The following is a 12,737-nucleotide window of genomic DNA, read 5'->3' on the forward strand; positions in this document are numbered from 1 at the left end:
TTTCTGGCTGCGTTTGTTTTCATCCCATCGACTAAAAATATTTTGCATAAAGTAAAACACACATAGTAATACAAACATGACTCAAATACACAACATTCGTGTTCCAACATTAACTTGTTGTCTCCTATTTTCTTACCATTAATACTGAGATAATTATGCATTTTGACTTCGTGTGTAAACGTATCCACCAGTCGATTCATGAACCAAGTAGCTGTTGTATAATAAAGAAGAGAACATTTGAAAACCAAGGTACTGTTGCATGACTATACAGTGGTAAAATGTATGGGCTAGCATGTACAAGGACATTTGTCTCCTGATGAGAACCAAGGGAAGATTCCTGGAAAATCTGGTACGTTTGCTTGGTTCGTAGTTGATCACATAAGGATCGTTAGTTGCCATGGTGACGGTTTACGTGTCCTAGCATGTTTTGAGTATATTACGGTAGTGAAAGTTTGAATTATCTTTTCTTGCATGTATTCAGTATATTGTGCCACTGTAAGTATGGTTACTTTTCCTTGCATGGCTTCGAAATGTTAAAAGGTGCGCCAGAATTCCACCAGTTTCCAAACCTTAATGGTGCAAGTGTCTAGCAATGTTTCCGTACATGATGATATCAATCTGTCTGTTCGAGGTGGGTTTGGGACAATGTACCTCCAGCACCTTTGGTGAAGCATGTGGTCCCCGAAAACAAGTATATTTTGCAACCAACTTGAAAGATCTTCAGCCTCATCATACTTAGATTGTTTTGCTATTTTGAAATCTTGGTGAATATCATAAGTAAATCTGAATCACATGGTGAGTTATATGATATGTGACTGACAGAACTGTTGCGACTGCTCCACTCTTCCCAGTCAGTTCGACTAGGTACTACTCAATCCTCACAAAACTAAATACACACGAATGTAAACGACTTAAAACTGACACATTTTAATTTTCAGCTCTTTTGTATCAGATTCAATTGTTGTCTCTGGTTAGTGGTTTGTTCATGTATAAATGTCTAAATTAATGCGCTGTCTGTTTGGAAATCAACGTGAACGTGGACATTTTGAGTAGGAGCTGAGTCGACTAGCCAGAGAAGTCCCTTTTAGTGGGGGCAAGGACCATCTAGGACATTTTGAGTATGAGTTGTAACACTGAGTGGACTAGCCAAAGATGTCCTATTATGGTGGAGGCAATGACCATCTAGGCCTTCATGAATATTTTCACCATATTTTCCAGACGCTTGCACTTGTCCTTGACATTGTGTAAGATCCTACACATCCGACCGGAAGGCTCCAGGACACCTTTTGTCAATGAAGGTTTCAGTGATGTGAGTATGGTCAGAATGGTGTAAACTGTGGGCCTCACGCTAGGTATCGATATTCTTACAAGAATTCAAGAAGAGCAATTGTAAAATGGGCGTCGAGTCTATGTCTGTGTTGGGTATTGAGCGTGAGCTTAAAGTAACGGTCACATAGTTGAACTATACTGCCTCCCCACGTGGAGTTGGTTTATCAGAGAGCTCCTATCCATCCGATAGACGGATTCGTTGTTGTGGCCTTAAGGCCAGTTAGGTTTCTGTCAGCTGTAATTATTTCTGCAAGTTCAGTCTATTCTGTACCATTTCCCTGACATATCCACTGCTTTGACTATTCACGGGGCGACTGATATCCAGCCAGCTCCTAAACTGTGCGAATCTGATGTGTAACATAAATAATGAAGAATATTGTTCTACCAGTTTTTTGTCATAAAAGAAGTCATTATTTTTTCCAGGGCTTTAGTGAAAGTTGGAAAAGCCAAAAGGTAAGCGTCAGTGTCACATCAACATTCACATAACGATTTGATTTTTAATTTGGAATGGTATGTTTTGACACCGATTTCTGGAAACCATTTGAAGATTGCAACGGTTACCGTTACCTAATTCTCTGACTTTGCGTACCTGTTGTCCATGTCTAATAATAAACTTCCCAACCGGAACCAGTTTAATTTAACTTTTGGGTATTTCAGATACTAGTATATCGAACTCACCATCTGTACAAGATACGATATAAACTTCGTTGACCTCGCACTGTACACATGTACTCTTTTGATATATTAGCATGTATTTAATGTTCTACAGTCCAGTGCGCGTGATGGAGCGTCCGCCGTGTTCATGCTGAATCGCCGACCAGATGACCCCACAACCCCGATGAGGTTAGAGAGATTGCCCCGATCTGTGCCAGATCTTCACGAGATTCAGCAAACCGTGAGTAGTTGCAGTGTGATTCTGTGTTATGCAAACTTAATGGTTTTAGATATTTACAACTTGAGTGTTACTTTACACAGTTCGTTACGAAAGATAGTCATGTGTTACAGCTTGCCAGACAGTAGTTTGAGACATATTTGGTGTGGTAAGACCACGTACAACAGGACGAACCGGATTACTATACCTATACACTAAACGGACAGATGCTTTTCAGTGTACCCTAACTCGACTGTTCTTTTCTCCAGGCGAAAAACCTGAATGGTGAAAACAGTCAATATCAGTCGACTCGCCTAGACTTCACCACGGACCGACCAGTTACACCAGTGGAAGATTACGAAGAAAGGCCAAGCTTTTCATCTTTTCTTATCAGGACCAAATCACCGGTCAGAAGAAAGTCACGTCGAATTGCCCCTGGAGCCGATCGAGAACCAGAACCAGACTATGATCCATGAAGAACTCTGCAGTTCTTTACTCTACCGATGCTGACTCCTTAAACAATCTTCAATGAATTTTTGTTACTTAGTTCCATTGTCTATTATAAGTGTCGTGCGAATGGTTGATTTGAAAAAGACATTAATTAACAGATTATTGATAAAATCGGTAAAATTAAAATTATATGAGATCAAATATTCTTGATTACAAGAGCTTTAATTGATGGAAACTGCTGATAGGATGTCATCTATAAATGATATATGAATGTTGGCCGTGTGTTTCCATTGATTAAATCTCACACATTCATCCGATTTTGTGATAAAGTTCAAATTAGCGTAAAAATACGAGCATGTGTCTTGAGCGGAGAATTGGGAAGTTCAACCTAAACAAGTTTTGGTTTAAAATTGTGAGTTACACTTTTTATTTTGTCACAACCAAACACGCACTGACAGGAGTGTATAAATAAACACATAACTATACTTTAGTGAATCTGTTAACGCTGTTTCTCAAAAATAAAATTCTCAGCAAATGACAAGTTGTTCTCGTCAGTAGATATCATCGCGACCATTGTGGAAAACATCAGTCCCCAAACATCAGTCCCCAAACATCAGTCCCCAAACATCAGTCCCATCAAACATCAGTCCCCAAACATCAGTCCCCAAACATCAGTCCCCAAACATCAGTCCCAAACATCAGTCCCCAAACATCAGTCCCATCATACCCTCACTCCTTAGAACTGAAAGGGTTACTGCTGAGGGCAATAACTACACCATTATGCTGCATGAAAGAAATTAAATGTTTCTCAGGCACATGTTTTTCGAAAGAGTCGAGGGCGGTAAGACTTTTTTTTAAATTTTGATAGAAAAAAATTTGACGAGGGAGGAACACATTTTTATTTTTTTTCGTATCAGAAATACAGCTTGGGAAGTTTAGCATGTGTAAATGAGTTGAAGATTTAGTCACACTCGTTCTTACGGACTCGCATTCTTATAGTGGACAAATGGATGATCGGGACGCGACAAAGTCAAAATAATGTTATCTAAATGGCAGTTAAACATTGTTACGCGCACAAATAAAAGTGACGCGCCGATGCCCGAAAAACTCTTTTTCATTTAGCCTAAGAGATTCACTTTGCGTTGAGTCATCTCATCGCCATGTAATAACTGGTTGTGAATCTCTACTCAGTGCGCCGACTCAACGGTTGACAACTGTCAATTGTCATCAAACAGAGGAATGTGAGTTTAGTTTTACGCCGCATGTTTGCAATATTCCAGCAGAGTTACGACTGCGGTCGCAAGAAATAGGTTTCCCTCTTTGTACCATGTGAGGAATCGAACCAGGGTCTTCGGCGTTTTGAGGGAATGCTTTAAGCACTAGGCTACACCACCACCCCAAACACGGAAGATAATCATGGTGGTGGTGGTGACATTTTACGTAGACCTCCATATATTAGACATGCTTGATCGCAGCAAAATGATGACAGGAAGAAACGGCTTTCCCATGATGATGTGTTGAGTCGGGTGTCATAAGTTGTCAGCTGTTGTCAAACTTACGTTTGAGAGTGTGAACATTCCAACAACTCGCCACCAATTTCAGAGTTGTCTAACTTTTGTCAAGAAATAGAGTCGGTCTCTGTTCTCACCAACATTTCCATCAAACTTTCGGCGTTGTAAGAAGCGTGTTGTTCAGAAACAACCAATCGCAGTCAACGAAATTGTCACGTGATGTTTGGGTCGTCAACCCGATCTACAAAAGACCGCACCGATAGAAACATGGCCCTCAAATGGCACGAACGTTTTACCACACGTGTCTGCCGTGTGAAGAGGCGAGTTGGACAACTTTTAAAATTTTGGAAGCATGTGTTGTCAAACTTTAGTTTGACGAGTGCAGGCCACTGTGGATGTATACTGGACCTTCCATCTGCAACTGTTGTAACCACGGTAACGGTTTGATAACGTTTGATGTTCTGTTAAATCCAATTTAAAAAGTGCACGATTTAAACACTGTGTAATTTAAAGGTCACATATACACTCAGGTGCCAAAATAAAGTTCACAAGATGGCCGCCACACCATTTCTAACCTGTATCTTGCACAACATTTTGAATCATTTTTTGTGAAAAAAATACAAACTGGCTTACCTTATATTGTCTCAGTATTTGGTAATGCATCCATTAGCTTGCATAACATGCCTCATTCTCTTTGGTAGACTGTTATACAGTGACTGTATGTAGGCTGGTGTCAGGGAGGTCCAAATGTTCAACACACAGTCAATTAAATCTTGCTTTGTTTTGATGAGATGCAAGTCTTTCTGAAGTTTGACTTTGATTGTTCTCCAAACGTTTTCTATAATATTACAGTCTGGTGATTGTGGTGGCCAACTCATGGTATTGATACCATTTCCCTGCTTCCAATTTGTTGTCTGCTTTGACACATGGACTGGGCAATTGTCCTCTTGAAAAATATAACCTCTCTCTTGTGGTACTTTTGCAATAACTGGCCAAAGATTACTGTCTAATATTTCTATATATTTTGTAGAGTTTATGTGACCATCAACTGGCACCAGTGTCCCTACACCGTCAAAACAAATGCACCCCAAAAACATCACACTAATCTGAGGGGGTTTCCTGTCATTGTAGATTCCAAGACACCTAGGTTTCCATTTTTCCTGATTAGTGCGCCAGACAAAAACCTTTCGGTCCTTACCTATAATGACTTGTGTTTCATCTGAAAAAATTACTTTCCACCAGTCTTGATTCACTTTCCAGTGCAGATGAGAACGTGCAAAAGCTCGTCTTTTAAACCTGTTTACTGCAGACACTGTTGTTTTCTTCTTTACAACCCTCCTAAAATATCCATTTTCATGTAAACGACGCTGTATTGTTCTCTTGGATAGCTGAACAGTGGCATTTTCATTAAAAATTGCTGAAATGTCACTTAAAGATTTCCTTCTGTTAATTTTCACAATCCTCATCAGTGAGCGCACATGCCTTTCTGTTGACTTTCTCTTCCTTCCTCTTCTTTTAGGATTTTCCTTATCTTCTCCTTGTCTCACTTTCCTCAAATATTTACAGATGGTGAACCTGTTTATCCCTGTTATCTGTCCTATTTTGCAGCCACTTTTTCCTTCTTTGGATAGTCTTAATATCAATTCTTTCTGATACTCTGTCAAACATTTGCCTCTGGCCCCCATCTTGTTCTGAGCAGACGACTTCCTGTGACAGTGAGAGTTATTCCCCTTTGTTTACATTTCCTGACAGGTGAACACCAAGACATGCACCCTGTGAAATTTGATCCCCCACTTTTGCCTATGAGTTAAGAAATCTTATTTTGAATCAAGAGGTATACTCCATGACGCAATACAGCAACCATTTTGTGAACTCTATTATGGCACATGAGTGTACTCTATTTGGGTACAAAAGCAAAATCACTTGCTGACATCGTTATAAATGAAACTCCGTCATTAAAAATGCTCATTTCGATCTTTAATTACCTTAAATCGACCTTTCTGTCAACAGTGCAAAATTCTCAGCCGCAAACGAAATTGCAACCAATCAGAGCGGCGCGTCTCTTTGACGTAATAGTGGGTATAGAAATGAGGGTCTGTGCAGTATTCATCTACATTTCAGGGGTTGAACTATTTCGTGCACAGGTTTGTACAAACCTGAAATCGCGAAAGCTGTTGAGAAAAATGAAAGTTATATGTTCTCACAATCTACTATCATTTAGTTTTGTCTAATGCTTTGCCTAGTTTTCGAGTTACAACCCTTGTTTTCATATACGATTCTGTCAAAATCACTTGGTGTCGCTAGGTTGTAATCCGTGTTAGGTGGTATAAACCTACACGTTATTTGTCATCATTCACTTGATGCTCAGTTAATGAATGTATAACAGGTATAATTAATTAGTGGTAACGCCACTTAGATTACCCGACACAGGCCCCCATTTGGCATTTCTTTTGTCTGGATCGATCAAAGGATTAACCGATAACACGCTGATTGATTAATTGGTTTTATGGGGATTTAAATGGAGGATTTGTCAAAAAGTAGTGTTTATGTATGTACATTTACTAATCTATACTAAATACACTCTGTCGTGTCTGTGTCTATGTAAAACAACACCCTTCTTTCAAAGGATTAACCGCCAATACATTGATTGATTGCTCATTATTGGCTAACTAAATAACTTTTTAAAAAGAATGACGCACATTATGCAATTAGTTGCCAGGTGTGCTATCTTGGGTAACCAATAAAACTATACAGCAATGTGAAAAACCTGAAACGATACATCACATTTTCGTATATTAGACTGTTAAAAGACTCATCACTTGGGAAATCTTCAGAAGAATTATAATAATTATATCACTTGTTTTTGTGGATATTGATGGATACATTCCTCGAAGAGGGTAATAGCCTGACATTGCTCCCATAACTTTAATTTTAATATTTGCATTTTTGTTTTTAATAAGTTTAAAGTCGTACGTAGCTTTCAACAAAATCATTGTTTTCGTCGTTAAGTGTAATGATGCAGACAACATACACTAGGGCGTGGGTGCAAATTATGATTCATTATACATTCGCAGATCGCTTCTTTTTATTAAGTTTCAAAATGCATACAAGTATGATTGTAAAGTAATTAGGATTATGAGACCAAGTATAAAGACGTTTATTGACAAGTGTCTACATACTGGTGAGTGAACGTTGCAAACCAAGAAAATTTAGCAAGTGAAGAAATTTATCGTGCAGTGTTTTCACTTCGACTCCGACCTCGCTTAGATTATGTTACAGGTTGTGTCATGCAAACTCCTTTTGGTAATGATTCAAATACATATTTATGTAGCTTTGATTTTCTAACTTGAAGAGAACAAACCATACATAATCTCATTAAATCAAATGGATTTGACTTCACGATTTTCAAAAATGGCGGCGCCCTGTCTTGGGATGAATGCTATTTAAGTTTGTTTTCACCGACTTACAAAAGCAGAATTACTTTCTACTGGTAGTAAAATATGTATTTTCTTGATGGACATTAGGATTTTACATGACATTGCTTATAACATAACAATTTCACTCTTGGAAGTGAGGTGGAGGTCAATATAACTTCGCACCCCCCCACCCCCACCTTGCTTCCAGGGGAGAAGTTCTTATGTTAAAAGTTGTGTCATCAAAATCTTTTTGGCCATGATTCAACTGCATATTTAACTACTAGTAAAAAGTAGTTTTGATTTTCTAACTTGATGAGAACAAATCATAATCTCAATAAGTCTAACGGACTTTAGCCCGTGACTTCACGATTTTCAAAAATGGCGGCGCCCTGTCTTGGGATGAATGCTATTTAAGTTTGTTTTCACCGACTTACAAAATCAAAATTACTTTCTACTGGTAGTAAAATATGTATTTTCTTAATGGACATTAGGATTTTACATGACATCGCGTATAACATAACAATTTCACTCTTGGAATCGGTCAATATAAGGGGTCAATATAATATTACTTACGATAACATTGTCACTTCGACCACAACCTCGTTTCCGAGGAAGAAAGCGTTATGTCCATGCAAAATCCTTTTTGGTCAGCAATGGGTAGTAAGCAGTCTTGATTTTATAAACTCGATGAAACTTGAACTCCATTTTCTATCCTGGAGCGTGGTAGGGGGCGAACCATCCGATTTAGCATATATCACAGGCTTCCACAAAGCTCACTTCGCACACACTAACAACCAATTTAAGCACAAACTACGGAGTCTGGTGGAAATCTGTGCATAGTGACACCATCATCCGACCCCAAGGAACAATTGACAGCAACACAACAATTCGGCATGTCTTTGGTGACGTCGAGAAATCAGCAAAATGACGAGTTTCCTACACATTTTCTATACATTTAACTGGAAACCGTTCCTTCTATGACGTCACTGTAGGGCTCTGGTGACAGAGTTAGTAACCTGTCTGCAGTTTCGTTTGCGAGCGAGAGAGAAGCAGACGGCTTTTTAGCAACTTTTAAGCGCTTGGTATTAATTAACCACAAGTTTTTTGAAAACAAAATGGTGTTTCGTTTATGACTAACCAAAAGTCTTTCATATGCAGTGATAAAAAGAGTACCCAAAAATTGAGTTTAGTGGTCCTTTAAAGCACAGTTCTTGAACTCGAAAAATAAGAATGACGTCCCTGCAGTTTTACTATTACAACAAATTAAATACCAAGATGTGTTGTTAAGTAACTTTTATTATCTTCATGCAAAAGTAACTATACCCATAAAGACTAGGGGACATACAAATCAAACATAGAATACATCTGATGGAATGGTAACGACCGTGATTTGCAACAAGTGTCAGTTATGATGTTCGGTATGCATTCAGACCTTGTTTCGGGATAGTATACTTAATGCAGACCTTGGGTAGAGTATTATTACCTCTGCCAATATCAACTAAGCACAGACCCAATAATCATTTTAAATTATATGATGATCATTGTTTTGCCAGAGATCTTTGCAAACGCATAAATTGTCAATCTTATGTGGATATTGCCTAAAGAATGAACCATAAACGAAATTACAACCTGAAAATCATGGTATCTTTGAGTTCACTGTAATTTACAGTATGCACGATTGTGTCAAACATTTTCCTAAATACATCATTTTGAGAAATTACGTTTTACCTTTGAAATAACTCAACATTGACGAAGAACCAACAGGCAGTGCTAACAAGAGCTTAAACAAGCAGCCCGTGATGAGAAAAGCAAGTCAAACAAGTCTAGAGTCTTTACATAAACGTTTTCATTTTCAATGGAACTGTCCATGTGAAGGGTTTGCTATTTTGCAGTTATGACATGTTAGAACTTCCATGTCGGTGCATCATTTATTCTTTCATTCATTCACGTACTTCTTTCTTTTATTCTTATTCTCTATTTCTTTCATTCATTCACATAAATCTTGCTCTTAATTCTTACTATAATTCATTCATTCATTCATTGTAAAAGTAACAATAAACTGGCTGAAGTTCTGTTAAACACAACTGAAGTTGCGTTGGGAACGAGTCAAGTCACTGTGTGCATTGGAGCATGACGAGGAACACGTTAATTGGTACAAATGGTAAAGAAAGCAACCGAGTGACCTATCCTTGTTGTAGAGTATCCCTGCCCCATATAAGCTGGCGAGTAGTTTTAGCAGTGGCGTGAAACTAAATTCACCCTTTCGGTTAACGTAATAACTATTTTACATCGATGCGTATGACTATCCTTCTATTTCTATTTCACTTCTATAGTATTGCAATTACCATTCACCTCCCATCCTCGGTATGCTAGGGAAGTTTACGTCATCATTGTGTAATGTATCGGAACGTCAATACAATACTGTTTACAGGTCGGGGTATGTGTTCAGGTTATGATGGACTATAGCATAGATTAATATAATCACTTTCATCAAAATGTCTTAAATTGTCTCGCAGAACAAAGTCTGCGAACCGTTTCAAAGGGCACATTCCATCATGGATATGTCCACGACAAAAGCTAACTTCGTGAGTGAGGTCTTTACCATCATGTAGCACCCGGATGTAATGTTCAGATATATCCTTCCGCGAATATAGTTCCAGCACAAATCTAGATGCGTAACGCGGCCACGTCCCTCCGCCCGCACCAAAAACAACCGTTAGTGGTACCAATGTTGCATCATGGCCCGACAAGAGATGAAATCTGGTATCGGTGACACCGTTTGCTGCATCTTTCATTTGTTCCACAATTTCAGTTAGAAACGGATGTAAAGCTAAACTTGCATATTTCTTATACCTTTCATCTGTAATGAGATACTTGGTATAATTTGTGACGTGTCCCCAAAGTTCTGATACCATTTTGGGGGTAATGCACTGACCCTGTTTGTTACAGGGCAAAGGAAGGGAGTTACAGGTGTGCGAAAGGAATACATCCATCATTGCCCACAACCTTGGAAGTCGACTCACTGGCATGTCATACATATTCGCTACTGCACTCACTAAAGTGTCATATCCTGAACTGTTCTTTACGGCGGAACTTGCCACTGCGTCCGCTTGCTTCTTAAGACTCCTCAACACTGGACACGTGCACGGAGCTGACAGTGTTTGTTCGGAGCAGAAGAACAGATTTGAAACCCGTTTCACATGCATATCTGTCAGATTGAAACGTGGGAGAAAGGCGTAAAGGAACGCAATGGCACTTTGGTATGTCCGAGAATATTCCGTGCTACGAGGTAACACTTGCTCTGCACGAAAGTTGTGTCCGAAAAGGCGCCAGTTCTGTACGTAACGTTCATGCATCAAGTACCCAAGATTCAGCATTTGTTTCGCGCCGACCGCACTGAGTTGTGAGGTGTCACAGACCTTCCTGCCTGGATAGAGGGCCCAGCTCATGAAGCCACTGTCCTCCCGTTGATGACCTTCCCAGCCTCGCATCGTTGTGACGAAGGCTGCGAGTTGGGCGTCTTTCTTCACCTCCTGGGGGTCAAACTGACAGGTGAGACGGGGGTTAGGGTGACGGTTGAAAGTGTACATGGGAGATCGGTCGCCATGTCGTGTGATCACATGGACAGAAGCCAGGTCATATCCTTGTGGAGCTATTCCTGGAAAAATAAGTTTTAATATACTTATACAATCCAGTGGTATTTACACATTACGACTTATAGACGGGCGGTGCTTACGTGATCTTGAGAAATTTTATAAGGCGACTTGACACAGGGTTTCTGGCTGTGACATAAAGTATTGCACGTAATAAGTGACAAGCGCCCATGTGTTTCTATGGCTAAGTGCGTATTTCCGTTGCCAGTCCCTAGACATCACTCTTAGACACAATGTACTGTATACTGATCCCTGCTGGATTCCATAATGCTGAGCGCCAAGCAGACTACAGGGCTCTCTGTTTGAGTCGTTCATTCCGCTCAACGCTCAACGCTCAACCATCTTGTACTCGTGAAGTTAGGGTTAGAAGTGGTGTTCAGCAACCAACGCTTGTCGTAAGAGGCGACTAACGGGGTTGGATGATAAGGCACTGTGACGTGGTTAACTAATGTCATCGTATGCCATCTGTGTAGATATATGCTCATGCTGTTGATCACTGGATTGTGTGGACCTGGGTGGATTATTTACAGAACGCCACCTTGTAGCTAGAATATTGCTGAGTGCGGCGTTAAGCAACAAGCAGACAGGCAAACACCCAAACCCGATGTTTCATGGGTGCAACAGAGTAAAAGTGTATGCATTATTTAAATCCGGATTTGAATGAACCAACAATCTTGTATCTGATCGTTATGCAATAACGACAAACTTGCCTTCCTGTGATGCTGCCAAGATACCGTCACGGTTACAGTAGTCCGATATAGGGGGCGCTTCTGACCTGACAGATGTGTCACGTGGTGAAGCGCCAGTGTCATGTGACTTGGAATTACGTTTAACCGTAGAGATCTTGTCGACCATTAGAGGAACGAGGACGTTTTGGTTTGCTTTTACATGTTTGGTTTCTTGAACGATAGCATCATGTACTGGCATTTCTGTGGCACTCAAGACATTTGCCAGCTGGTACGGTGGGTTAACTCGGAGTTCCTGCAGCTTTATGATCGTCTTAGAACCGATGCTGCTGGGCTCTCTCATATCCTCCTCCTCAGCCAGAAACGAGTCTGAAAAGATTTTAAATAAGTACATCAGTTTACAATTTAGGATTTCAGGATGATTCAGTCCAAGTATGGATACATTCATTAACCTTCGGCTGGTGACCGAACAGGGACCCATTCCACAAACCGTTCGTAACGTTACGACCTGTCGTAACTCTGCACTTAACCATAGGCATACGAAGGTTCTGTGTAACAGGACCCAGGGCCTTCATATATAGTAAGGTGAGCAGAGCACCGTAGCGCAGTTCCGTTTTCCCTGACAGTTTTTTTTTTATTTCTTTCTTATGACCATGATAATGCGGATGCCATGTTGTCAGAGCTGGATGTTTAAACAAAACTTACATCTCTTATTATAGGACAAAAAAAGCTGGAATGGTGATGGCATAAACCTTCATGTGAATATTGTTTTATGACAATAGTTCGATCTCGGGAATGACCTACAATTTACGGGGCCATGT

The 12,737-nt window shown here is 39.9% G+C and overlaps 2 protein-coding genes across 2 annotated transcripts in view; one reads left to right on the forward strand and one right to left on the reverse strand.

Annotated features, from left to right (window-relative positions):
* The window catches only part of LOC137268965 (uncharacterized), a 106,949-nt gene extending 103,761 nt beyond the window's left edge, over positions 1–3,188 (forward strand). Inside the window, exons 137-140 of the mRNA XM_067803589.1 lie at positions 1,219–1,309; positions 1,753–1,782; positions 2,099–2,224; positions 2,470–3,188. Coding sequence (XP_067659690.1) covers positions 1,219–1,309; positions 1,753–1,782; positions 2,099–2,224; positions 2,470–2,676 — 454 coding nt within the window. The 3' untranslated portion in view covers positions 2,677–3,188. The remainder of the gene's footprint in view (positions 1–1,218; positions 1,310–1,752; positions 1,783–2,098; positions 2,225–2,469) is intronic.
* Positions 3,189–10,027: 6,839 nt separating this feature from the next.
* Positions 10,028–12,491, reverse strand: LOC137267822 (2-phosphoxylose phosphatase 1-like). The gene is made up of 3 exons (XM_067802256.1): positions 12,458–12,491; positions 11,941–12,285; positions 10,028–11,235 (listed from the first exon to the last, which is right to left on the reverse strand). Exons 1-3 carry the CDS (start codon positions 12,489–12,491, stop codon positions 10,028–10,030), a joined length of 1,587 nt encoding a protein of 528 aa, XP_067658357.1.
* Between the last annotated feature and the right edge of the window lie 246 nt (positions 12,492–12,737).

This window comes from Haliotis asinina, chromosome 16, assembly GCF_037392515.1.
Source record: "Haliotis asinina isolate JCU_RB_2024 chromosome 16, JCU_Hal_asi_v2, whole genome shotgun sequence".
NCBI classification, from domain to species: Eukaryota; Metazoa; Mollusca; class Gastropoda; order Lepetellida; family Haliotidae; genus Haliotis; species Haliotis asinina.